The sequence below is a fragment of the Salvelinus sp. IW2-2015 genome, linkage group LG11 (assembly GCF_002910315.2).
Source record: "Salvelinus sp. IW2-2015 linkage group LG11, ASM291031v2, whole genome shotgun sequence".
Taxonomy (NCBI): domain Eukaryota; kingdom Metazoa; phylum Chordata; class Actinopteri; order Salmoniformes; family Salmonidae; genus Salvelinus; species Salvelinus sp. IW2-2015.
Genome location: NC_036851.1, coordinates 6,251,828 through 6,276,729, shown reverse-complemented (window position 1 = coordinate 6,276,729; position 24,902 = coordinate 6,251,828). Strand labels below are relative to the sequence as shown.

The 24,902-nt window shown below is 43.5% G+C and overlaps 2 protein-coding genes across 3 annotated transcripts in view; one reads left to right on the top strand and one right to left on the bottom strand.

Moving 5' to 3' along the window:
- Positions 1-1,790, top strand: part of LOC111969699 (SRSF protein kinase 1) — a 47,844-nt gene extending 46,054 nt beyond the window's left edge. For both annotated transcript variants that reach the window (XM_023995884.3, XM_023995885.3), the window contains one exon: positions 1,496-1,790. In XM_023995884.3, the coding sequence (XP_023851652.1) occupies positions 1,496-1,680 (185 nt within the window). In that variant the 3' untranslated portion in view covers positions 1,681-1,790. The remainder of the gene's footprint in view (positions 1-1,495) is intronic.
- Positions 1,791-14,144: 12,354 nt separating this feature from the next.
- lhfpl5a (LHFPL tetraspan subfamily member 5a) lies at positions 14,145-17,304 on the bottom strand. Its single transcript, XM_023995886.2, has 3 exons — positions 17,108-17,304; positions 16,068-16,341; positions 14,145-14,504 (listed from the first exon to the last, which is right to left on the bottom strand). Exons 1-3 carry the CDS (start codon positions 17,234-17,236, stop codon positions 14,221-14,223), a joined length of 687 nt encoding a protein of 228 aa, XP_023851654.1. The 5' UTR covers positions 17,237-17,304; the 3' UTR covers positions 14,145-14,220.
- Positions 17,305-24,902: the final 7,598 nt, after the last annotated feature.

The following is a 24,902-nucleotide window of genomic DNA, read 5'->3' as shown; positions in this document are numbered from 1 at the left end:
AGTTTGTGTGCACGTTCGTGTGCGTGCCATAGCAGGTTTAACCTGTTCACYCGTACCAACAAACGGGTGTGATCCTTCGACAGTGGTCCCTGCAGCGTACGCTCAAACCCGGGGTGATTGGAAAGCTTATTTAGAACGTCCAGTTGCTATTGACGCAACAGTCAGCGTTTTAAGCTAGCCACACTCAAACGTTTTCTCAAACATTTTGCACAAACAAAGTCCTTGCAAAATGATYTCCTGAATGTGAAGTTTTATTTTTGGATGCAATGTTCAGACATTCACAGAAGTAGAGACCTCATACACAGTCATCCAAATCGGAAAATGTCGGCTACATTAGTCCTAGCGCTAACTGACGTAATCCAAGCGGTCATATTTAGATAACTCTCGGCTGTCAGAAAACACTATGAATTAGCTAATAGCAATTACTATTTATATTTCATCACGGGTGAGCTGATCATTGATCTAAATATTTGAGTAAAACACTTTCTAGAAATCGAATGTAATCCGAAGATGGGTAGTTTGTGCGCGCCGCCATGTTTTGTTATTTTCGCGTCAACCAAAGAGGAGACAAGATGAGTTGGTCCGTTTGCAGTAGGCATGTTGAAGGGGGTGTGTTGTCAACGATCATTCACTTCCGGAATTTTACCTTTTCACCTCATTATAACATCTTTGMTCTGACAGACGTTAACGTGACACCCAGAATGCATTGTATAATGTCAACAAACATGGCGCCACACATAGCTGGCAAATAGTTTAGCATTAGGTCATTAAAATCAGTACAACCTTCCAAAAAGTATTTTACACYCATCATCCATTACAATATATGCAATAATCYGAATGCATTATTTMTCACCAGTACTTGAAAACGCAAGTAAAACTGTYAATACATTGTTTCATACATACATGCTACACTAGAAACGCCAACACGATATACAGAAAAAAAGGCAATTACTTTGWTAGGAACGCACACATATCCAAAGTCTGAATGTGCCAYTTCGTGCAAGACTGCGCAAATGTCTGCATASTGATCTGCGGAAACATTGGTGAAGTGCTTGGGCTCTCCTCGAGGAGAGAAGTTTGTCCGGCTCAGTAAAGCCTCAAACATAAATTGTCCGCAATGCTGAAATGGGCGATGTGAATTAATGAGGAGGCGGAACACACCTAAATTCGGACTGTTAGAAAATCCAACTTGTTAGAAAATAATTTGAAATTGACAAGTTGAAACATAGCCTATAGATAATGAGCAGCACGCGTTAACTGTCTTGTTGCGTAACAATCACATTTTGGAATAGTGAGTGCATTCTGACATTACGTGCATAAAACAACTCACGCTGGGGGCGACCMTTGGAGATATTTGTTACTTACGTGTGAAAAGGTTACAGTCGAGCCTTGTCTAAAAGTGTGCGTGTTTTTTTCACATGTAAACTAAACTGTCTTGGGAATGTGTGTGTGTAGTTAACTTTCTCCCTCCCTCCCTCCCTCCCTCCCTCCCTAGGTGACCTGAGGCACATTACCAAGCTGAAGCCGTGGGGTCTGTTGGAGGTGCTGGTGGAGAAGTATGAGTGGTCTAAAGAGGAGGCAGCTACCTTTGCTAGCTTCCTTTTCCCAATGTTGGACCTGGTACCAGAGAAGAGAGCTACGGCTGCAGAGTGCCTCCGACACGCATGGATCGCCCCCTAGAGGAGCCACAGCGCTACCACAGCCAACAAGCAGCTCATACAGTACACATACATACATACATACATACATACATACATACATACATACATACATACATACATACATACATACATGAACATATGTACATATACACACACACAAACATACATACATACTCACGTACTCACAAGCATTCACACACACACACACATATAAATACACACTAAGAGGAAGCCGTTGCCAGCACCATGCCTGCATTGCCTCCCTAGTGGCTCAACACACGCACAAACCACACTAGACTGGCTACTGAAGCCCTACTGGTGGCCTTCATAGAAAACACTGGTTCCKGATAAATAAACACAAGGACGCCCGATCCAGCAGCACTATATCTATTTATGTCTCTCTCTTTTACTTTGTTTCTTTTTGGTACTGACTGGATAGGACTTGAGTATCTGATCACTTTTTCTTTATTTACTCGTGTTTTTCTCTGTGCCAATGATGACACCTCTCACAAGTTTCATTCGGAGTTTTTCTTTTTTGTTTTTGTTTCTATGTTTGACAGACGTGCATGTTCAGAGTTAAGATCAGACCTCCAGTGGACAACTTCAAGACCAATCCAATCATATCTACAAAACACCCACTGTACCACTATACTAGCACATCCAAATGGTTGTTATTTTATATACAGTATTGATAGTTAGTTTGAGTCTTTTCCTTCAATAACAAAGCATATTTACAATGTGTGTAGGATTGTGGGGAAGAGTAGCTACCTAGAAAGTAATGAAAAGATTCTAAGGATTCTCCATGAAGTATTCTGGAACTGACTGAATGCAATGGAACTTGTTCTGTCTCTCTTCTATGACATCATCCCTGTCCTATCCCTCCTTGTCTCATTCCAAGCAGCCGTTTTGGAATGGCACTTACCACAGTGTGGAGATAGTACCATCGTACTCTGTCCCGCGTTTCATTTACTACCTTCTGTCACCCGCATTGATCCACAGACCATGACTAGACCTATGCTACTGAATAACCATGTTTCAAATTAGCCAGCAGATTCCGACCTTACCGTTACGCTTGTTTACACTAAGCTGCACTGGGGTCGGAATGCAATCATGGTTAGATTTAGACAGTGCGGAGCCGGCGCGGTGTCTAAAACGTTCCTCAATGCAGCGATGGGATGTGCCACTGTGCCCCAAATTGTACTTCAATTCAAACTGCCCTTTTTCCTCCTCATCCGAGCTAGCAGTAGACACAGCAGCCATTATGGAATGGCACGTCGCGTTGAACAACAAAGACGCTGATTGGCTGACACTGCCATTCCAAAATGGTGGCGGTGGCTACTGCTCCCTAGTATGAGGATGAAAGGGCATTTTTCTAGTAGAACTAGCAGTATTTCAATCTTCTTGATGTATCAGTTTGGATATAGGTACACTTTTCAGTACCGCGTTACATCCAAGGATGTATATAAAACCTGGATTGCTGATGCTATGTATTGGCCAATGGGTGGCTTTGAAGCAACCGGTCGACCATATTGGCACTCCCTAGAAGAGGCAGTCCTTCATAGGAATGAATGGAATTCCAATTAAATTAAAGGACAAAATGACCTGTATTTAAATATTTTTGTAGTGGGGACAGTATGCATTAAGGTGTCTAACAGAGTAAACTTGGTAAAAAGTAGACATTAATAAATGCATTTTTATAGCTTCCAAAATATTTTTTACAGTGGTGAAGGAGTGCCAAGATGACGGTGCGGTGGCTTCAAAACAGTGGCCCCTGTAAGTCATCTAGTGTGTGTGTGTGTGTGTGTATATATATATATCATTGGGCACATCCCATCCCTGCATTGAGAAGTTTTCCAGCCCATATCTCGCTGTGGCTCTGTGGTGTCTTAATCTAACCATGATTGTGTTCTGACCCCAGTGCAGCTCAGTGTAAACAAGCGTAACATAGGGTCCGAATCTGCGGGCTAGTTTCATACCTCTCCTGTGGTGTTTAAGGTTTGCCTCTGAGAAAATAATGCTTATTTTTATGCTAGATGATGTGATACAAGATCGTGAGAATTTTCCCGTTTCAGAAAAATTATCAGAATCAGAATAATTCTGTATTCGATTCCAGAACAGATTTAGAAAAAAACTACGCCTTATTCTTTATATAGTTGGAAGAGGGTGCCATTTTAGGCGCACACCATATCTGAACCCCTATCTTGTACATATCTGTACCAAAGAGTTGGCCTTGTCTCTCTGAACTTCTGTTTGGAGCTTCTGTTTGAACTGTGTATATTATGAAGGAGAGGAAGCTCTGCCTGTGTCCCAAATGGCACCCTATTACGTATTTAGTGCCCTATTTATGACTAGAGCCCATTTAGGTTCTGGTCAAAAGTAATGCACTATTTAGGGAATAGGGTGCCTTTTGGGACACACACACTGCTAAGGTGCGAATGTTTGAATGAGTTATGAGGTTGATTGATGCCTTGAGACGCATTTGCTAGTTTTTTTTGCTGCGTTTTTAAAGCTTATTTTCATACTGACGTTGCCCCCCTTGCAGTGTAGGACTGTTTTAAATGCATCAAAGAGAGAAATGTATAACCGCGGATTGTAATAAAGAATGATGATGCTATTATAATGCTTTGAAGGGTGCCCAGCCCCCCCCCCGATCCCATTGGTTGCTCTTTTTCTACAAGCCCCTCCCCTCCCTCGTTCTCAATGCGCTCTTTCCCTGACCTCTCCTTGCCCTTCTTCCTCCCACTCTCCTGACCTCCCTCTCTGCATTTGATTGTTCACTGCTAAACTAAGCATTTTCTGTAGTTGAATAAACATTTAGATTTTGAAAATGGCTGACTTGTACTTGTTAGGAGGCTGTGCAGTATATTCTATATTCCAGTAAAGCAAGGTCGGTATATTAATATGGAACATTTATTATCACTTATCAGTGTTCTACCAGGTGCATGTATTATTGTAAAGTGATGCACTAAAGTGGAGTTGATATTGCCTTTTAACTAGCTGGGCTTTTTTCCCACAACACCACCACCTCACAGGTCCTTCTGTCATGTTGTATGTAGTACGTCTGTCTTCTGTGGTTGATAATGAGCTCAGGCTTCCTCTGAAACAGAGAGAGAAAGAGGTAAGACTCTTGTTTGTACTATGGGAGCATTATTTTCCGACAGATGGCGTCACTCCTACTTATCCAAACTAAATGCATGCTCTTCAACCGGTCGCTGCCCGCAKCCGCCCGCCCGTCTAGCATCACTACTCTGGACGACGGTTCTGACTTAGAATATGTGGACAACTACAAATACCTAGGTGTCTGGTCCGACTAAACTCTCCRTCCAGACGCACATTAAGCATCTCCAATCCTAAATGAAATCTAGAATCGGCTTCCTGTTTCGCAACAAAGCCTCATTCACTCATGCTGCCAAACACCCTCGTAAAACTGACTATCCTACCGATCCTTGACTTCGGCAATGTCATTTACAAGATAGCCTCCAACATTCTACTCAGCAAATTGGAGATAGTCTATCACAGTGCCATCCGTTTTGTCACCAACGCCCCATATACTACCCACCACTGCAACCTGTATGCTCTCATTGGCTGGCCCTCGCTTCATTTGTTGTCAAACCCACTGGCTCCAGGTCATTTATAAGTCTTTGCTAGGTAAAGCCCCTCCTTATCACAGTTCACCATAGCAACACGTAGCACGTGCTCCAGCAGGTATATTTCACTGGTCATCCCCAAAGCCAACACCCGCTTTGGCCGCCTTTCCTTCCTGTTCTCTGAGTTTGATGACTGGAACGAATTGCAAAAATCACTGATGTCTTATCTCCCTCACTAACTTTAAGCATCAGCTGTCAGAGCAGCTTACCGATCATTGCACCTGTACACAGCCCATCTGTAAATAGCCCACCCAACAACCTCATCCCCATATTGTTATTTTTTGCTCCTTTGCACCGCAGTATCTCTACTTGCACATTCATCTTCTACACATCACTCCAGTGTTTAATTGCTAAATTGTAATTATTTCGCCACTATGGCCTATTTATTGCCTTACCTCCCTAATCTTACTACATTTGCACACACTGTACATAGATTTTTCTATTGTGTTATTGACTGTATGTTTGTTTGTCGCACTGCTTTGCTTTTTCTTGGCCAGGTCGCAGTTGTATATGAGAACTTGTTCTCAACTGGCCTACCTGGTTAAATAAAGGTGAAATTTAAAAAATWWAAAAATCCCTCAACTGACAGACGGTGCAGGCGGAATCTTCACACTATCTAATGTAAGACAATGGTCTTTTRTCATTTGGGCAAAAGTCTGTCCTCCGCCCTCTCCTCCATGACCCGGAAACCGATAAGTGGTCGAGGAGTGTGTTGAGTCGTTAGTAGGCAAATGGAAGATGGTCCTACCCTCTAGTCTCCTTTTGGCAAGGAAGCACTAGTGATTCCTATCTGTGTCCTTCGTGGAAGCGTTTTGAAATCTGCCGTACCCCCATTGAATCAGCTATTGTTTTCTTGAAGGAGAAAAGCATGCAAACATTTAAATGATATGCTACTTATCCTTATCTATAAAATGTAGTGCTGAGCGATTAACCAACGTTAGGTTTTTAAATGGCTAATTGAGGACTTTGGATTATTCATTTCATCTGGGTTTATCCTGGGAGCACATTGCAGTTTTTCTTTTACACCTGTTAAATTAGGTTACTATGGGGCAGACATGGAGAGGGAGAGAAGAGACTGAAGAATGCAGGATCGAGAGGTATAGAGGGCAGTTGCTTCGCAAGGTAATGTACACTATACAGTGCATTCGGAAAGTATTCAGACAGCTTGACTTTTTCCACATTTAMTTTTACATTACAGCCTTTTTCAACAATGGATTAAGTATTTTTTTTCTCCCCTCAATCTACACACAATACCCTATAATGATCTTGGGAGAAGGGCCATGTTCAGGAAGGTGACCAAGAACCCAATGGTCACTGACCGCTCCAGAGTAACTATCTGAAAATGGGAGAACCTTCCAGAAGAACAACCATCTCTGCAGCACTCCACAAATAAGGCCTTATAATAATAATAATAGAGTTGCCAGACGGAAGCCACTCCTCAGTAAAAGGCACATGACAGCCCGCTTGGAGTTTGCCAAATGGCACCTACATGACTGTCCATGATGAAACGAAGATTGAACTCTTTGGCCTGAATGCCAAGCGTCACATCTGGAGGAAACCTGGCACCATCCCTACGGTGAAGCATGGTGGCAGCATCATGGTGTGGGGATTTTTTTCAGCGGCAGGGACTGGGAGACTAGTCTAGATCAAGYGAAAGATGAACTGAGCAAAGTACAGAGAGATCGTTGATGAAAACCTTCTCCAGAGCGCTCAGGACCTCAGACTGGGGCGGAGGTTCACCATCCAACAGGACAACGACCCGAAGCACACAGCCAAGACGACGCAGGATTTTTTTAACCTTTAACTAGGCAAGTCAGTTTAGAACATTCTTATTTTACAATGACGGCCTACCGTGGCCAAACCCTCCCCTAACCCGGACGACGCTGGGCCAATTGTGCGCCGCCGTATGGGACTCCCGATCACGGCCGGGTTGTTATACAGCCCGGGATCGAACCATGGTCTCTAGTGAGGTCTTTAGCACTGAGATGCAGTGCCTTAGACCGCTGTGCCACTCGGGAGTTACAAGTTTCTGAATGTCCTTGAGTGGCCCAGGCAGAGCCCGGACATGAACCCGATCAAACAGCTCTGGAGAGACCTGAAAATAGCTGTGCAGAGACGCTCCCCATCCAACCTGACAGAGCTTGAGAGGATCTGCAGAGAAGAATGGGAGAAACTCCCCAAATACAGGTGTGCCAAGCTTGTAGCGTCATACCCAAGAAGATTCGAGGCTGTAATCGCTGCCAAAGGTGCTTCAACAGTGTACTGAGTAAAGGGTCTGAATACTTATGTGATATTTCATAATGTTTTTTATTTTTGTATACATTTGCAAACATTTCTTATAAACCTGTTTTTGCTCTGTCATTATGGGGTACCATGTGTAGATTGAGGGGGAAAAACTATAATCAATTTTAGAATAAGGCTGTAATGTGTGTAATATGTGGAAAAAGTCAAGGGTCTGAATACTTTCCCGAATGCACTGTATATACAAAAGTATGTGGACACCCTTTCAAATTAGTGGATTTGGCCATTTCAGCCACACCCATTGCTGACATGCGTATACAGCCATGCAATCTCCAGAGACAAACATTGGCAGTAGAATGGCCTTACTGAAGAGCTCAGTGACTTTCAACGTGGCACCGTCCTAGGATGCCACCTTTCCAACAAGTCAGTTTGTAAAATGTCTGCKCTGCTAGAGCTGCCCCGTTCAACTGTAAGTGCTGTTATTGTGAAGTAGAAACGTCTAGGAGCAACAACGGCTCAGCCGTAAAGTGGTAGGCCACACAAGCTCACAAAACTGCCTCTGGAAGCAACTGTCAGKAGAACTGTTCGTCGGGAGCGTCATGAAATGGGATTCTGTGCTTCCAACTTTGTGGCAAAAGTTTGGGGAAGGCCCTTTCCTTTTTCAGCATGACAATGCCCCGTGCACAAAGCGAGGTCCATACAGAAATGGTTTGTCGAGATCGGTGTGGAAGAACTTGACTGGCCTGCACAGAGCCCTGACCTCAACCCCATCAAACACCTTTGGGATGATTTGGAACGCTGACTGCGAGCCAGGCCTAATCGCCCAACATCAGTGCCCGACCTCACTAATGCTCGAGGCTGAATAGAAGCAAGTCCCCACAGCAATGTTCCAACATCTAGTGGGAAGCCTTTACAGAAGAGAAGACGCTGTTATAGRAGCAAAGGGGGTACCAACTACATATTAATGCCCATGATTTTGGAATMATGTGTTTGACGAGCAGGTGTCCACATACTTTTGGTCATGTAGTGTAACARGACCAGTAAGCCTTATTTACTTTGAAGAACTACTAAAATAGTMWTTTAYGCAGKAGCTCTAGAGATTAAATGATGACATGGAATTAAATAATAGTAATCAAACAAAATATAATATGCACAACTGAAATATTTGACTGAATTTAAGTAATGTGAATAAATTATTGTTAATAAGTGATAAGRAGTAATGGGCAGGTACTACCATCATGGGKCTTGTATTAATTGTTGTATTCTGTGTTACAGCATTCAACCCATATAATGCATAGTGCATTTAAAGATGCCGAAATCGCTCTGCCATTTCCTGGTTGCTAAAATTRTAATATTTCMGTTTGCTACAAAACCAGGAAGTATAGTGTAGAGAATCATTGTYCTATRTAAACTGCTGTGAAATATATTGTCCGTAACCAAAAATATTGTATTTTCAGCTGTTTGAAGTTGGTGTACAAAACCGAAAGTAAAATATGCAAAAATGGAACTTAAGAACGGGAATTCTAGAAATGGTGCACGTAGAACAGATCTACCGCTTCTTAGACTTGCATTCAATGAGATTAACAAATCTATACCTCATGTTTCTTTGTGAATTTGGTCAGTTAGCKCAAAAAGTTACATACTGCAGGTTTAATGTTTAAGAAAATAACCGAAATCGAAAACCGTGGTGATAATTTTTTTAAATAATCGAACCACAATAACCTCTAAAAACACATTGCTCAGTACCAGGCACATGCTCAGAGAGGGCTCCACCTGTGGAGAGCAAATGCCCCTTTACCCTTCCAATCTCCTTTTCGGTGGTGGTATAATTTCCCCCCTAAAAATATATTTTTTATAAATGTTTTGTAGTTCTGAACCCACTGCCCTGCAAGTCATTAAATTTCCCTCTGCTTCAGAACCATAAAGTTGCACYTCTTGATTGTTAATCAATGACCAGTCATTGGTGTGCAAAGGCGGCCACAATAACCTCAATAACCTCCACAAAAGTGCTTTCCTCTCCATCTTAAATAAGCATGCCCCATTCCAAAAATMTWGAACTAAGAACAGATATAGCCCTTGGTTCACCCCAGACTTGACTGCCCTTGACCAGCACAAAAACATCCTGTGGCGTTCTGCATTAGCATTGAATAGCCCCCGRGARATGCAACTTTTCAGGGAAGTCAGGAACCAATATACTCAGTCAGTTTGAAAAAYCMYSCCTTAGCTTTCCTAACAGAAATTTGCTTCCTGTAGCACTAGTTCCAAAACGTTTTGGGACACTGTAAAGTCCATGGAGAATAAGAGCACCTCCTCCCAGCTGAGGATAGGAAACGCRGTCACCACAGATAAATATARGATAATCGATCATTTCAATAAGCATTTTTCCACGGCTGGSCATGCTTTCCACCTGGCTACCCGTACCCCGGCCAACATCTCAGCACCCTCTCTAGCAACTTGCTGTTAGCTTGTACGATTCTCTCCAATCTCATTCGTCCTCTCCCATCAACGAGCTGTTTTCACCCACAGGACTGCTGCCGACTGGGTGTTTTTTTTGTTTGTCGCACCAAGACACCGTCTTGCGTGAAAATCTGGGAGGGCGGCCATTTCTGAGATACTGGATCCGGCACACCTGGCACCAACGATGATACAATGCTAAAAGTCACTTAGGTCACTCATTTTGCCCATTCTAACATTCAATCGAACAGTAATTGGATGCCCGTTTGCCTGCTTTATATAGCAATTCACGGCTACGTGACTCACTYGCTGTAGGAGCAATCCATTTTCGTGAACRAGGTGGTGTACCTAATAAACTGGCCGGTGAGTGTATATCCCTAGTTATATTATTATATTATATAGTTATATCCCTAGTGTATATCCATGAATGACTTTCAACTCCAAATGCAGGTGTAAAACAGTTTATTTCTGTAACTGATCTTGCGCTTTGAAAATGCGTCGCCGTTCATCAGGGTTGGGTAGGTTACTTTCTAAATATCAGTAGTTAGTTACTGTGCAAAATGTGTAGACTTCCCAAATCAAATTTTATTGGCCACATACACGTGTTCAGCAGATATTGCAGGTGTAGCAAAATACTTGTGTTTCTATCTCCGACAGTGCAGTAATATCTAACAATTTCACAACATGTTCCCAATACACACATCTAAGTAAAGGAATGGAATTAAGAATATATAAATATATGGACGAGCAATGTCACAGCAGCATAGACTAAGATACAGTAGAATATAATACAGTATATACATATGAGATGAGTAATGCAAAATATTTAAACATTATTAAAGTGACTAGTGTGCCATTTATTAAAGTGGCCAGTGATTTGAAGTCTATGTATGTAGGCAGCAGTCTCTCTGTGCTAGTGATGGCTGTTTAGCAGTCTGATGGCCTTGAGATAGAAGCTGTTTTTCAATCTCTCTGTCCCAGCTTTGATGCACCTGTACTGACCTCGCCTTCTGGATGGTAGTGGGATGAACAGGCAGTGGCTTGGGTGGTTGTTGTCCTTGATGATATTTTTGGCCTTCGGGTGACATCGGGTGCTGTCGGTGTCCTGGAGGGTAGGTAGTTTGCCCCCGGTGATGCATTGTGCAGACCGCACCACCCTCTGGAGAGCCCTGCGGTGGTGGGGGGTGCACTTGCCGTACCAGGTGGTGATACAGCCCAACAGGAAGCTCTCAATCTGTAAAAGTTTGTGAGGGTTTTAGGTGTCAAGCCAAATTTCTTCAGCCTCCTGAGGTTGAAGAGGTGCTGTTGCGCTTTCATCACCACAGTGTCTGTGTGGGTAGACCATTTCAGTTTGTCAGTGATGTGTACATCGAGGAACTTAAAGCTTTCCACCTTCTCCACTGCGGTCCCGTGGAGTGGGGGTGCTCCCTCTGCTGTTTCCTGAAGTCCACGATCCTCTGTTTTGTTGACGTTGAGTGAGAGGTTATTTTCCTGGCACCACACTCCCAGTGCTACGGGGCAATAGTAATTTTGTTCATTTACCTTTGCTTTCTTGGGTACAGGAACAATGGTGGCCATCTTGAAGCATGTGGGGACAGCTGACTGGGATAGGGAGATATTGAATATGCCAGCTGGTCTGCGCATGTTCTGAGGACGCGACGTGGCTGGTTTTCCTTTTGTAGTCTGGTCACACACATTTCCTAGGTGGCACACTGAATTGTGGGAATTTACCTGTAAACAACGGTTGTGAACAGTTTGAAGTTGCATGCGTTGCGACCTTTTGCCACCTAGGAAATTTGTGTGACCGGTCCTTCTCAAATAGTACACCATCATTTACACACACACAGAGAAGTCAGCTCAGACAGATCCAGCTCAGAGCCATCAGCAGCATATTTMAATTTAGAATGGAAAATTAATGTTTATTCAGCTAATGTTTAGTGCATCGAATCGTAATCCAACCAAATCGTTTCCAYATTTTGAGAGGATTACTGCATCGCCAAAGAGGGAGGTAAAAATAAGCTCACTAAACTTCCAATCGGTCAAAACCATTTGATTTTGAGACGGGTGAAATCCATTGGCTATGTCATATCTCATTTGTAAATTATAAATATTCATACATTTCTAGCGCAAACAGTTAATCTGCAAAAAATGATAAATTAATTAGTGGGTGAGAACCAAAGTGTACGCTACCTCCAAAGCTACACTACCTCCCCCTTAATCTGATAGTGGGGTGGCAGATGCCTAGTCTCCCTTATGGCTCAGATCAGGTGCCTACATAGTAGACATACATCATTTGCACACACACACCTTAAAGTACATAATTTACGCACACCCACCACCCTACAGTACATCATTTACACACACACACCCTACAGTACATCATTTACACAAACACACCTTACAGTACATCATTTACACAAACACACCTTACAGTACATCATTTATACACACACACACACACACCTTACAGTACATAATTTATACACACACACACACACACCTACCTTACAGTACATCATTTATACACACACAAGTCAGCTCAGACAGATCCAGCTCATGATATCTATCAGCACCAGATTTTAATTTAGAATGTGTTTAAACAACAAATGTTAGTGCATCGCATTGAACCGAATCGCACCAACTCATTTCAAACTAAAACGTATCGCCCTGTATCGCATCGGAGCCCATGTATCTAGATACGTATCGAATCGTCTTGAAAGGCAAAATATGCACATCCGTGGTTGTTACAGTTGTTAATACATACTGGTATAAGGGGTTATTTAAGTCACACCGAGACCAATGTCTCTTTCACATATTAGCCCTGTATACACATCAACATTCACATCAATACACAAAAAAGAAAAACACAATCATAGAAAACAACACATTCTTCAGTCAAATGGTCCTCAAATCAGCCCTCTGCATTTCCCTAGAGGCACCAATTCATCCATTTTTAGACAGCTTTGGAGATCATTCCACAAGTAAGGTGCAAAAAAACCTAAAAGCAGATATACCTAACTCAGTAGAGATGGAAGGGATGTCCAGAGTTCGCCATCCCTTAGACCAGGTCTGTTATCTCGGAAGTCTAAGTTAACAACGAAGGAAGGTACGGCTGAAGTTTATGCAGGYGGGCTTTAAAAAGCAAGAAAAAGTGCAATGCATAAATCTACGAGCCTTCAAAGAGGGCCAGCCTACTTTCTGATACAGAATGCAGTGATGCGTACTGAACCTGTTGCCCATAATAAAGTSTAGTGCGCTGTGATTAACAGCGTCCAATGGCTTCAACACAATGACCGCTTCACTCATATCGACAATATCGTCGTAGTCTTTAACTGGTATGGATGTCGACTGAATAATTTGTTTTTGGCTATTTAATGAAAGGTATTACCTATTCCTATAAAAGATACCCAGATATTTCGAAGTAAAGTATTACAAAATGGTGACATTTTTAATGTACTTATTTTATATTACGCTGAAGAAAGGACGTGACTAAGAGTTTCATAATATTCCTTAGAGAGGAAAGTTTCCTTAGAGAGGAAAGTTGTGGTTAAGTGGGTTGGGATGTTTGAAACTTCCTAATGAGATCTTAAAGGGCAGCGATGAACCATAACAGTAATTGCTGTATTACATCGTGGCTAAACACTGTGTTGGTTACACTAGATTTCCTCTGCGTTTCTAAACGGTACATGCAAGACCTGTAAAGTGGTGTCACAACACCACTTATTGAAGATCTACACAAGTTCTCTGCTCTCCCAATTAATTCCTCTCACTAACTGAAGAATAGTGTTTATATGTGTGTGTGTCTATTGTGTTTCGAGAGGTTGCTTTGCCTAAATGTATTTTTAATAATGGTGCGRTTTGAAATGGTCTCAGTTTCTCATTATGCCCTCTGTGATATGATATAAACTCTCTGGGTGARCTGATTCCAGCACTAAGGATTTGGATGAGGACAAGGACAACAGTCGGAGACTAATGTTTGAGGAACATTCTTTGGAGGAACGCCTTGTCTTGGAGGGAACAGTCTGCTCACACACATCAACACCAGTGCTAGAAATGATGTTATAGACTTCATCTTTTCTCTCTCTCTTTTTTGTCTCTCTCTCCACCACTGTTTTGATTTCCATTTTTTTTTAATAGGACGTCTGGAGATGGACGAGTTGAGGTAACATTTTATAATTCRATAATTCAACTTTTCCATGTACCTCCATCCCACTCCCCTACCTCTCACCCCTTTCCTCTTCTCCCTCAATACCTTTGTCTTTTTCTTTCCCGTCCACCTGAAAGTTGTCAGGCAGTAGTTGGTCCTGTCTGTTTCCCAGGGAGAAAGCTAGGAAGGAGAGGATGAGGGAGTCCATGATGCTGATGATWGCCAGGATGTAGGCCCAGCGCACCGTGCAGTTACCCAAGGTGTACTTATCTGTTCTCTGTCCACACATCCTCTTCACCTCCTCACTGTCCCAGCCGTCAGGGTAGATCATACAGCCTATCACCATGCAAGTGGCTASGAAGGGGGTGGGAAAGAGAGAAAGTGATGGACCAGTTAAAAAGCTAATTGTAGTACAGGTGACTCTGGAGGGAGTGGGAGCAAGACAGATGGACAGACCAACAATCAGTTAGGTAGATGAACAGAGAGACAGATGGACAAGACCAAGACCCACACAGCAATGAAAGTTACGGCAGTAGTTGCTTGGCAACTCCAGTCTTGAGTTAGATAAACTTCATCCATAATTCACCCCTAAGCTCAGTCATCTCATCTCACCTCGGCACACTAAGCTACATGTGATGGGATCACATTACCTGTCCTGAAACATTACACACTCACTTTCTAACCTGGCACATACAAACTCACTTTCTATTCTCTGAGCATATCCTCTCTCCCTTTTTAAATTCAGACTCAGCTTCCCGAGTTACATTTGGCAACAGTTTGCCTTGCTCTCTTAAAACTTGCTCATGGTCCTGGAGAGTTTATGGGTATGTTTTGTTCTGGCCCAGCATTAACTTATTTAATTAGTTGAATCAATGTGCCAGTGTTGGGCTAGAACAAAAGCCTGCACCACATAGCTATCCAGGACCAAAGTTGGTGACACTGGATTTCCTCTTCCCTCTAGGCAGCTGTCCTTGGTGCTGAACTACTCAGTTTAACTAATTTTGTTCATTTCCCGGGAGGTGTTCACTCAGTGATGTTGCAGCCTGCTTTTCAGAAGTAGATGAAAGACAGTTTTCACCACAAGCACAAATAGACTGACTGCGTTGCCATGGGGAAAAGCCTCAGTGTCGCATTACTCGCAGGTGTGGGATTGGTGGAGGAGGAAGAAGAAAAGGAAGAGAAGGACTACTACTGTAAGTGGAACAATACCACTAATCAGACTCTCAATACTTAGCCTACAAACAAGTAAACAGCACCGAACACACACTATTCTAATCATACACAGTAACAAATTGCTGGAAATGTACAGCAATTTTAAAAAATCTACTGTATTTCTATATTACAGTACTGTAAAGAGCAACACATTAAGGGGGATCAATAGCATTCTTCTACACTGCTGTAAAATTACAGCAATTGCAATTTACACCAATCCCATGTAATTACAGTAAAATATTACAATTACAGTAGCAAGAGCGTCTGCTAAATTACCAAAATGTAAAAATGCAAAGCACACTGCTGGGTATTATAATGATCTCCGCCCTCAAACGTCTTCAATTGTAGGCTAGTGAAAAACAGAACTGATATTGAAATACCTAGATCAAATACATGTAACAGACACTGCCCATCGTTGGCACTAGATGCCTGCACTGTAAATCAAACTGTTTATTAACCCCTGTGCTGCCAGTAATGCCCTATACATTCTAGAAATACCGCATGTTGCTATAGTCAGGTGTTCCAGTAATATGCTGTAAATTTGTGTTTCAGTAAAGGTCCTATAAATCTACAGTAATTTACTGGCTTTTGTGCTGCCAGTCATTTATTGTAAATGTACAGTAACCTACTGACTACTGTGCTGCCAGTAATTTACTGTACAAATTAAAGGAAATGTTTTAGTGTATGGCGTCTTCTTCTACTCACAGGAGGCCAACTGCATCCATGCGCAGATCTTGTAAACGCTGCCGGCATTACAGAAGAAGAAGAGGCTGAAGCAAACAATGCTGCCCACCACCAGCAGCATGGAGATGCCAACGAAGAACATGGCTGTCTTGAAGGCCCCGGACGGGATGGAGCCGAAGTCCAGCGCGCTCCCTTTGCAGATGAGCTCGCCGGTGAGCGCGTTCCCGATACAGTAGTGGAACAGGCCAAAGTAGCCCGCCTGCGGGGTGTTGACGCTGTCACCGATCCAGTAGGGCTGGACAAGAGGGACATCAAGAACAAGAAATATGCACACAAGGGTTTTGGTTACTTACAGCATCATCGAGGGCTGTGTACAAAATCATTTTAAAAAGAAGAACACCAGAGGATGACACAGGGAAATGTTAAAAACACTTATGGTGGCCTCCCAAGTGGTGCAGCGGTCTAAGGCACTGCATCGCAGTGCTAGAGGCATCCCTACAGATCRGGGTTCGAGACCTGGCTGTGTCGCAGCCCGCCGTGACCGGGAGACCAATGAGGCGGCGCACAATTGGACCAGCGTCGTCCGGGTTAGGGGAGAGTTTGGCCTGGCCGGGATGTTCTTGTCCCATCGCGCTCTAGCGACTCCTGTGGCGGACCGGCCGCATGCACGCTGACAAGGTCGCCAGTTGYACGGTGTTTCCTCCGACACATTGGTGCTGCTGGCTTCTGGGTTAAGCAAGCAGTCTGTCAAGAAGCAGCGCGGCTTGTCAGGGTCGTGTTTCGGGAGGACGCATGGCTCACACCCGAATCCGTACGGGAGTTGCAGCGATGGGACAAGACTGTAACTACCAATTTGATATCACGACCTAACCTTAACCCTTATTCTAAACCTACCCCTAATCTTAGCAAGCAGTTGCTTAACAGATTTTGTTGATAGACACATACAGATGGTTATGCTATCCAAATAAAGTGTGACCACACTTCTTTCCAATGTGGTCCTCGGGATATAACACACACCAATGTTAATCTAGAAATAGRTAAAGAAATAACTGTCTACTGACCTGTATGAACACCACCATCACCAAGATGGCGAAGCAGATGGTAAAGATGGTCCACAGGACACCCACGGCGCGCGCGTTACGCACGTAGTTGGTGTGGTAGATCTTAGCCGCTTCCTGCGCGGGGAGCATGGCGACGGTTGGAGAAACTATTTCTAGATAACTTTTTTGATGGTTTCCAAGTCAAGAGAGGGAAAAAAAGGGGGGGGGGAAGTTCCGTTCCTTCTTTCTACACTCACTCTGCCTCGTCTGTCCTGATGAACACTGCTGCTCGGAAATTCAAAACCATGGACAGCTCCCGGTGCTGAAGGCGTCACTTACTGACATACAGTATCTCTCTCACACACACACACACACACACACACACACACACACTGAATGTATAAACCAACACGGACCCCACACGGAACAGATAGATGAGGGGACAGTTGTGCTGGCCACCCAGTCAGAATACCACCTGTTGAAGTAGTTGGTTCATAAATGAGGCATGCAGGTAAGCCTATTGGGTGATTCCCCGTGTTTCTCAGGATTCCAATGAATGATTAATTGATGGTGGGAAACAGATCCTTTGGAAGAACGAGGAAAGTGCTAGACTATTTTAATGTATTCATGGACGGATAAACGGGCTCTTACGTGGATAGTGAGAGTAATTTGGTGAGGAAGACACTGAGCCTTTTGTTGTCTACAGAGGAAAGGCATCGTAGGCTATAGGCTACGCAGCCCTACTCAGGCATCTGAAAACAGTGGTGTCGCAGCAGAGTTTTCAACACTTCGTCAGTGTGTTTTATAGCCTCTACGAAGGCCTGCCCACTGGGCACATAATGGTCAATGTATTGTGARGTGGAAAATACATTTGATTTTCAAAAATGTCAACCACAGGATTATGTCACCATGATAACCAAATTTCAACATAGACAAACCAAAATATGTTGAATTTTGAACATTTAAAACAAAGTCAGATCTTCAACGTTATATCCACTATCAACATTTGAAGGACAGATATCTTCTGCTTAGTTKCATCTGTGCCACTGACTTAGTCTGGCTTTAATTCCAGTTTGTCAATAAATTCATAATTTATACTATGCAAGCAGAAGATAAATCTCCTTCAAATGTTGATATTTGGTTGCGTTCAATATTACTTTTGCAATACAGTCAATAGCCTAAAGTTAAGTCTATTTTACAAGCAAATGTAGTCTAACAGGGTAATGTCTTTTCATGATAATGGCACCAGAGGAGATCCTAACCAATCTCCTAACCAATTGTGCTCTTTTGTGTTTTTTCTCGTCATTTGTAAATTACTTTGTACATCATGTTTCTGCCATCATCTGTCATGCCCGAAAAGAGCTTCTAGATATCAGCACGGCGATTTACTCACCTCGTACTGGACAAAGATTTTTTCATGAACGAGTCGGACGTGAAGGATTTACACATTTAACATGGTTGCACATGTTAAATGTGCAAACTGAGGGAAAAACCTCTAGATCACCTTTACTCCACACACAGAGACGCGTACAAAGCTCTCCCCCGCCCTCCATTTGGCAAATCTGACCATAATTCTATCCTCCTGTTTCCTGCTTGCAAGCAAAAACTAAAGCAGGAAGCACCAGTGACTCGGTCAATAAAGAAGTGGTCAGATGACGCAGATGCTGAGCTACAGAACTGTTTTGCTAGCACAGACTGGAATATGTTCCGGTATTCTTCCGATGGCATTGAGGAGTACATCACATCAGTCACTGGCCTCATCAATAAGTGCATTGATGACGTCTTCCCACAGTTTGACTGTACGTACATACACCAACCAGAAGCCATGGATTACAGGCAACATTCGCACTGAGCTAAAGMGCAGAGCTGCCGCTTTCAAGGAGCGGGACTCTAACCCGGAAGCTTATAAGAAATCCCGCTATACCCTCAGACGAACCATCAAACATGCAAAGCATCAATACAGGACTAAGATTGAATTGTACTACACCGGCTCCGACGCTRGTRGGATGTGGCAGGGCTTGCAAACTATTAGACTACAAAYWGAAGCACAGCCYCGAGCTMCCCAGTGACACGAGCCMAACAGATYAGCTAAATTACTTCTATGCTRYCTTCGAGGCAAGCAACTTTGAAGCATGCATGAYAGCATCAGCRGTTCTGGACGACTGTGTGATCATGCTCTCCGTAGCKGATGTAAGACCTTTAAACAGGTCAATATTCATAAGGCCGCAGGGSCAYACGGATTACCAGGACGTGTACTCCGAGCATGCGCTGACCAACTGGCAACTGTCTTCACTGACATTTTCAACTTGTCCCTGACTGAGTCTGTAATACCAKCATGTTTCAAGCAGACCARCATAGTCCCTGTGCCCAAGAACACTAAGGTAACCTGCCTGAATGACTACTGACCCGTAGCAGTCACGTCCATAGCCATGAAATGCTTTGAAAGGCTGGTCATGGCTCACATCAACACCAATCTCTATTGCACTCCACACTGCCCTTTCCCACCTGGACAAAAGGAACACCTATGTGAGAATGCTATTCATTGACTACAGCTCAGCGTTCAACCCATTAGTGCCCTCAAAGCTCAATCACTAAAGCTACAGACCTGGTACTAAACACCTCCCTCGTCAACTTGGATCCTGGACTTCCTGACGGGCCGCCCCCCAGGTGAGTAAGTGCGAGGTAACAACACCCATCTGCCACGCTGATCCTCCTCAACACTGGAACCCTCAGGGGGTCGTGCTCAGTCCCCTCCTTTAACTCCCCTCGCTGCTCTCATGACTGAATTCGTGTGAGCCGACTCCAGAGACAATCCTTAAGGTTTCAGACGCCACAACAGTAGTAGCCTGCTCACCGACCAACGATGAGTACCCTATAGGAGAGAGAAGGTCAGAACCTGGCCCGTGTGTGCCAGAGAAAACACTCTCCCTCAACATGAGCAAGACAAAGGAGATGAATTTTGCGGACTACAGAGAGTAGCGAGACCACGAGCACGCCCCCGATTCTCATCGACTCAGGGCTGTAGTGAGCAGGTTGAGAGCTTCAAGTTCTTGGTGATCCACATTCATCAACAAAATCTGGTCAAGCACGCAAGGACAGTCAGTGAAGAGGACGACAAGCCTATTCCCTCTGGAGCACTGAAACATGGTCCTCAGATCCTCAAAGATCTACAGCTGCACCATCGAACATCCTGACTGGTTGCATCACCTGACTGTATGCAACATGCTCGGTCTCCCGATCGCAAGCACTACAGAGGGTAGTGCATACGGACCCAGTACTCACTGGGACCAAGTTTCCTCCATCCAGGACCTCTATACCAAGCTTGTCAGAGGAAGGCCCTAAAAAATTGTGTCACAAGACTCCAGCCAACCCTAGTCATAGACTTCTCTCTGCCTACCCGCACGCTTCAAGCCATAAGACTCCATAACAGCTAATCAAATTCGCTACCCAGGCATTGCCCCCCCCCCCCCCCCCCATTTTCCGCTGCACTCTCTGTATAATATCTATGCATAGTCACAAACTCTACCTACATGTACATATTACCTTGACTAACCTGTGCCCCCACAAACTGACTCTTTACCAGTACCCCCTGTATATAGCCTCGCTACTGTTATTTTACTGCTGCTCTTTAATTCATTATTTATTTTTATTTAAATGTTTAACTTATCTATTTTTTACTTCACTTATAACTGCATTGTTGGTTAAGGACTTTCACTGTAAGGTCTACACCTGTTGTATTCAGCGCATGTAACAAATACAATTTGATTGATTTTAACATTCAACCTTAAAATGAGTAACACACTATACATTTCTTCTTATGGGATCATATAAAGCGTGCATGTTCAAGATACCTTCGACGACATATGCATGCTATGTGGAAATCGTCACAATTTCTGTAATAATCTGCGCAGAATCTCGACCACAAACCTGGAGGATGGGGTAGGAAAGCGATATCTATTGACAATGTAAGATATTGAAATATGTCTTATGCACCATGGAAAAACACATTGTATGAAATAAATAAAACAAACCATATAACCTATAGCATCCGTACCTTGTTCCAGCATTCTTGACCTCGGTCACTCAAGATGACCTCAGGAGAACCGTGGGTGCTGAAGATAGTCCAGCCTCGCTAGTCTCGTCCTCGATGGGTATCATACAAAACTAAAATCTATTTTTGGTTCCAAGCACCCTTTTTAATGGGTTACAGAGGGGGAATTTAGAGTTAAGCACATGTTCTTCCTTTACTGACCTTAATGGGTATTGCCTCCATCCACTTGGTAAAGTGATCGGTCGCCGGCAGACACCAGCTGTTAACATTCCTGGATTTAGTGAAGGGTCCGATGAGGTCCATCCCTAACATTTAAAGTGTTAGAGAGAAGATACCTTTATTCTTACCCGTATCATACAGTCTGCAGATTTTTGTATTTGTAAGGACACACACACACACACACACAATAATATTAAACTCTGCTGTGGTCAAATAAAGAAACCATTACTAAACAACTTATCAGGGCAACATTTGAATTGAGACACTTACCGATCATGTGCCATGTTGAAACAACTTTGTTGGGCTTCAACTCCGGCGCCACAGTCTTCACCCTCTCAAACTTCTGGCAGGCTAGACAAGGTACTGACCTTAAAGAGAAGAGTGACATATTGAAACATTGTGTGCTCTCTGATATGACATTAATTGAAATCATACTAATATCAGATATAATAGAATGTGATTGGTAAACACAAGGTTATTTCACTTGTCCAGCTGTCCACCTCCTTGACAATTCCCCGTCAGAAGAAGCGTAGCTTGATTTTGGCATTCATGCGCTTCACTCCGAATTGGCCAGCATGCATCTCGGTCAGCATGGCCTCCTTCTCCTCCTTAGTACAAATCACCCTCCTGTGTGGCTGGCCATCCTTCCCCTGTAGGTAGATATGATTGCCTAACAAGTCGGACGAGAAGAGTTGTTGAAATACTCAAGTCTAAGTATATTTGCACTGCTGCCTTTCTCTGTTTCTCTCTCTCCATCTCTCTCTGGGTCTGTCTTTCACTCTCTTCCCAACTCTCCCACGATTCATCTCTGCAACAAGATGTTTAAANTCAGAGACCTGGCCGTGTGGTGCCAGGATAACAACCTCTCCCTCAACATGAGCAAGACAAAGGAGATGATTTTGGACTACAGGAAAAGGAGGACCAAGCACGCCCCCATTCTCATCGACAGGGCTGTAGTGGAGCAGGTTGAGAGCTTCAAGTTCTTTGGTGTCCACATCATCAACAAACTATCATGGTCCAAGCACAGCAAGACAGTCGTGAAGAGGGCACGACAAAGCCTATTCCCCCTCTGGAGACTGAAAAGATTTGGCATGGGTCCTCAGATCCTCAAAAGGTTCTACAGCTGCACCATCGAGAGCATCCTGACTGGTTGCATCACTGCTTGGTATGGCAACTGCTCGATCTCCGATCGCAAGGCACTACAGAGGGTAGTGCATACGGCCCAGTACATCACTGGTGCCAAGTTTCCTGCCATCCAGGACCTCTATACCAGGCGGTGACAGAGGAAGGCCCTAAAAATTGTCAAAGAATCCAGCCACCCTAGTCATAGACTGTTCTCTCTGCTACCGCACCGCAAGCAGTACCGGGAGCGCCAAGTCTAGGTCCAAAAGGCTTAATAGCTTTCACTCCCAAGCCATAAGACTCCTGAACAGCTAATCAAATCGCTACCCAGGCATTGCACCCCCCCTTTTACGCTGCTGCTACTCTCTGTATATTATCTATGCATAGTCACAAACTCTACCTACATGTACATATTACCTTGACTAACCTGTGACCCCGCAAACTAACTCTTTACCAGTAGGAAAGTGATATCTATTGACAATGTAAGATATTGAAATATGTCTTATGTACCATGTGAAAAACGCATTGTATGAAATAAATAAAACAAACCATATAACCTATAGCATCCGTACCTTGTTCCAGCATTCATGACCTCGGTCACTCAAGATGACCTCAGGAGAACCGTGGGTGCTGAAGATAGTCCACTATTGCCTTGGAGGTGGCCTCGCTAGTCTCGTCCTCGATGGGTATCATACAAAACTAAAATCTATTTTTGGTTCCAAGCACCCTTTTTAATGGGTTACAGAAGGGGACTTTAGAGTTAAGCACATATTCTTCCTTTACTGACCTTTGCCTTCACCCACTTGGTAAAGTGATCGGTCGCCGGCAAACACCAGCTGTTGCCAATCCTGGATTTAGTGAAGGGTCCGATGAGGTCCAACCCCTAACATTTAAAGTGTTAGAGAGAAGATACATTTATTCTTACCCGTATCATACAGTCTGCAGATTTTCGTATTTGTAAGGACACACACACACACACACAATAATATTGAACTCTGCTGTGGTCAAATAAAGAAACCATTACTAAACAACTTATCAGGGCAAAATTTGAATTGGGACACTTACCGATCATGTGCTTTGATGGGCTTCAACTCCGGCGCCACAGTCTTCACCCTCTCAAACTTCTGGCAGGCTAGACAGGGTACTGACCTTAAAGAGAAAAGTGACATATTGAAACATTGTGTGCTCTCTGATATGACATTAATTGAAATCATAATAATTTCAGAAATAATAGAATAATAGTTATTTCACTTGCCCAGCTGTCCACTTTGACAATTCCCTGTCAGAAGAAGCGTAGCTTAATTTTGGCATTCATGTGCTTCATTCCGAATTGGCCAGCACGCATCTTGGTCAGCACGGCCTCCTTCTCCTCCTTAGTACAAATCACCTTCCTGTGTGGCTGGCCATCCTTCCCCCATAGGTAGATATGATTGCCTAACAAGTCGGACGAGAAGAGTTGTTGAAATACTCAAGTCTAAGTATATTTGCACTGCTGTCTTTCTCTGTTTCTCTCTCTCCATCTCTCTCTGGGTCTGTCTTTCACTCTCTTCCCAACTCTCCCACGATTCATCTCTGCAACAAGATGTTTAAACATAGGACGAGGGTGCTCTGGGGAGAAGAGATGGCAGCTAGTCGCGATCCAAGGGATCCATGTCAAGTTAACATCAAAAGTAGATTTGTTTTGTTGCATTTTAGCTAATCCTAATCATTTTTCTAACCTTAACCTAATTCTCAATCTGCTACGTTAATTCTCCTAATCTGCTGCAAAAATGATCCTAACCTGCGAGGAAAAGTCAAATCGGATAATTTAACAAACGCTAGATCCCTTCCAGCCATGACCACTAAATGTTTAACTAGTCATGACAGTGCCACAGTAATAAACGCAAAAGTTATTGGAAGGTTACAGTAAGACTATTGAACGCTCTAGAAAAAAAATGTTATTTGGAGTTCTATATAGAACCTTTTGGTTATTTGGACGAGATTAGAGAACCCTAATAAAGGTTCTATATACACTAAGTATATGAAACATTAGGAACACCTTCCTTATATGGAGTTGCACCACCCTTTTTGCCCTCAGAACAGCCCCAATTCGTCGGGCATGGACTCAATAAGGCGTAGAAAGCGTTCCACAGGGATGCTGGCCCATGTTGACTCCAATGCTTCCCACAGTTGTGTCAAGTTGGCTGGATGTCTTTTGGGTGTGGAACCATTCTTGATACACGCAGGAAACTGTTGATTGTGAAAAACCCAGCAGCGTTGCAGTTCTTGACATAAACCGGTGCGCCTGGCACCTACTACCAGGGTTGCAACTTTCACTGGGGACGGAGGGGGACATGTTCCCCTCACATTCTAAAATTGCATTTTGGTCCCCCCAGTTTTATCATTGGAATGTGATACAAAACGATGCAACTGTGTGCTTTAAGA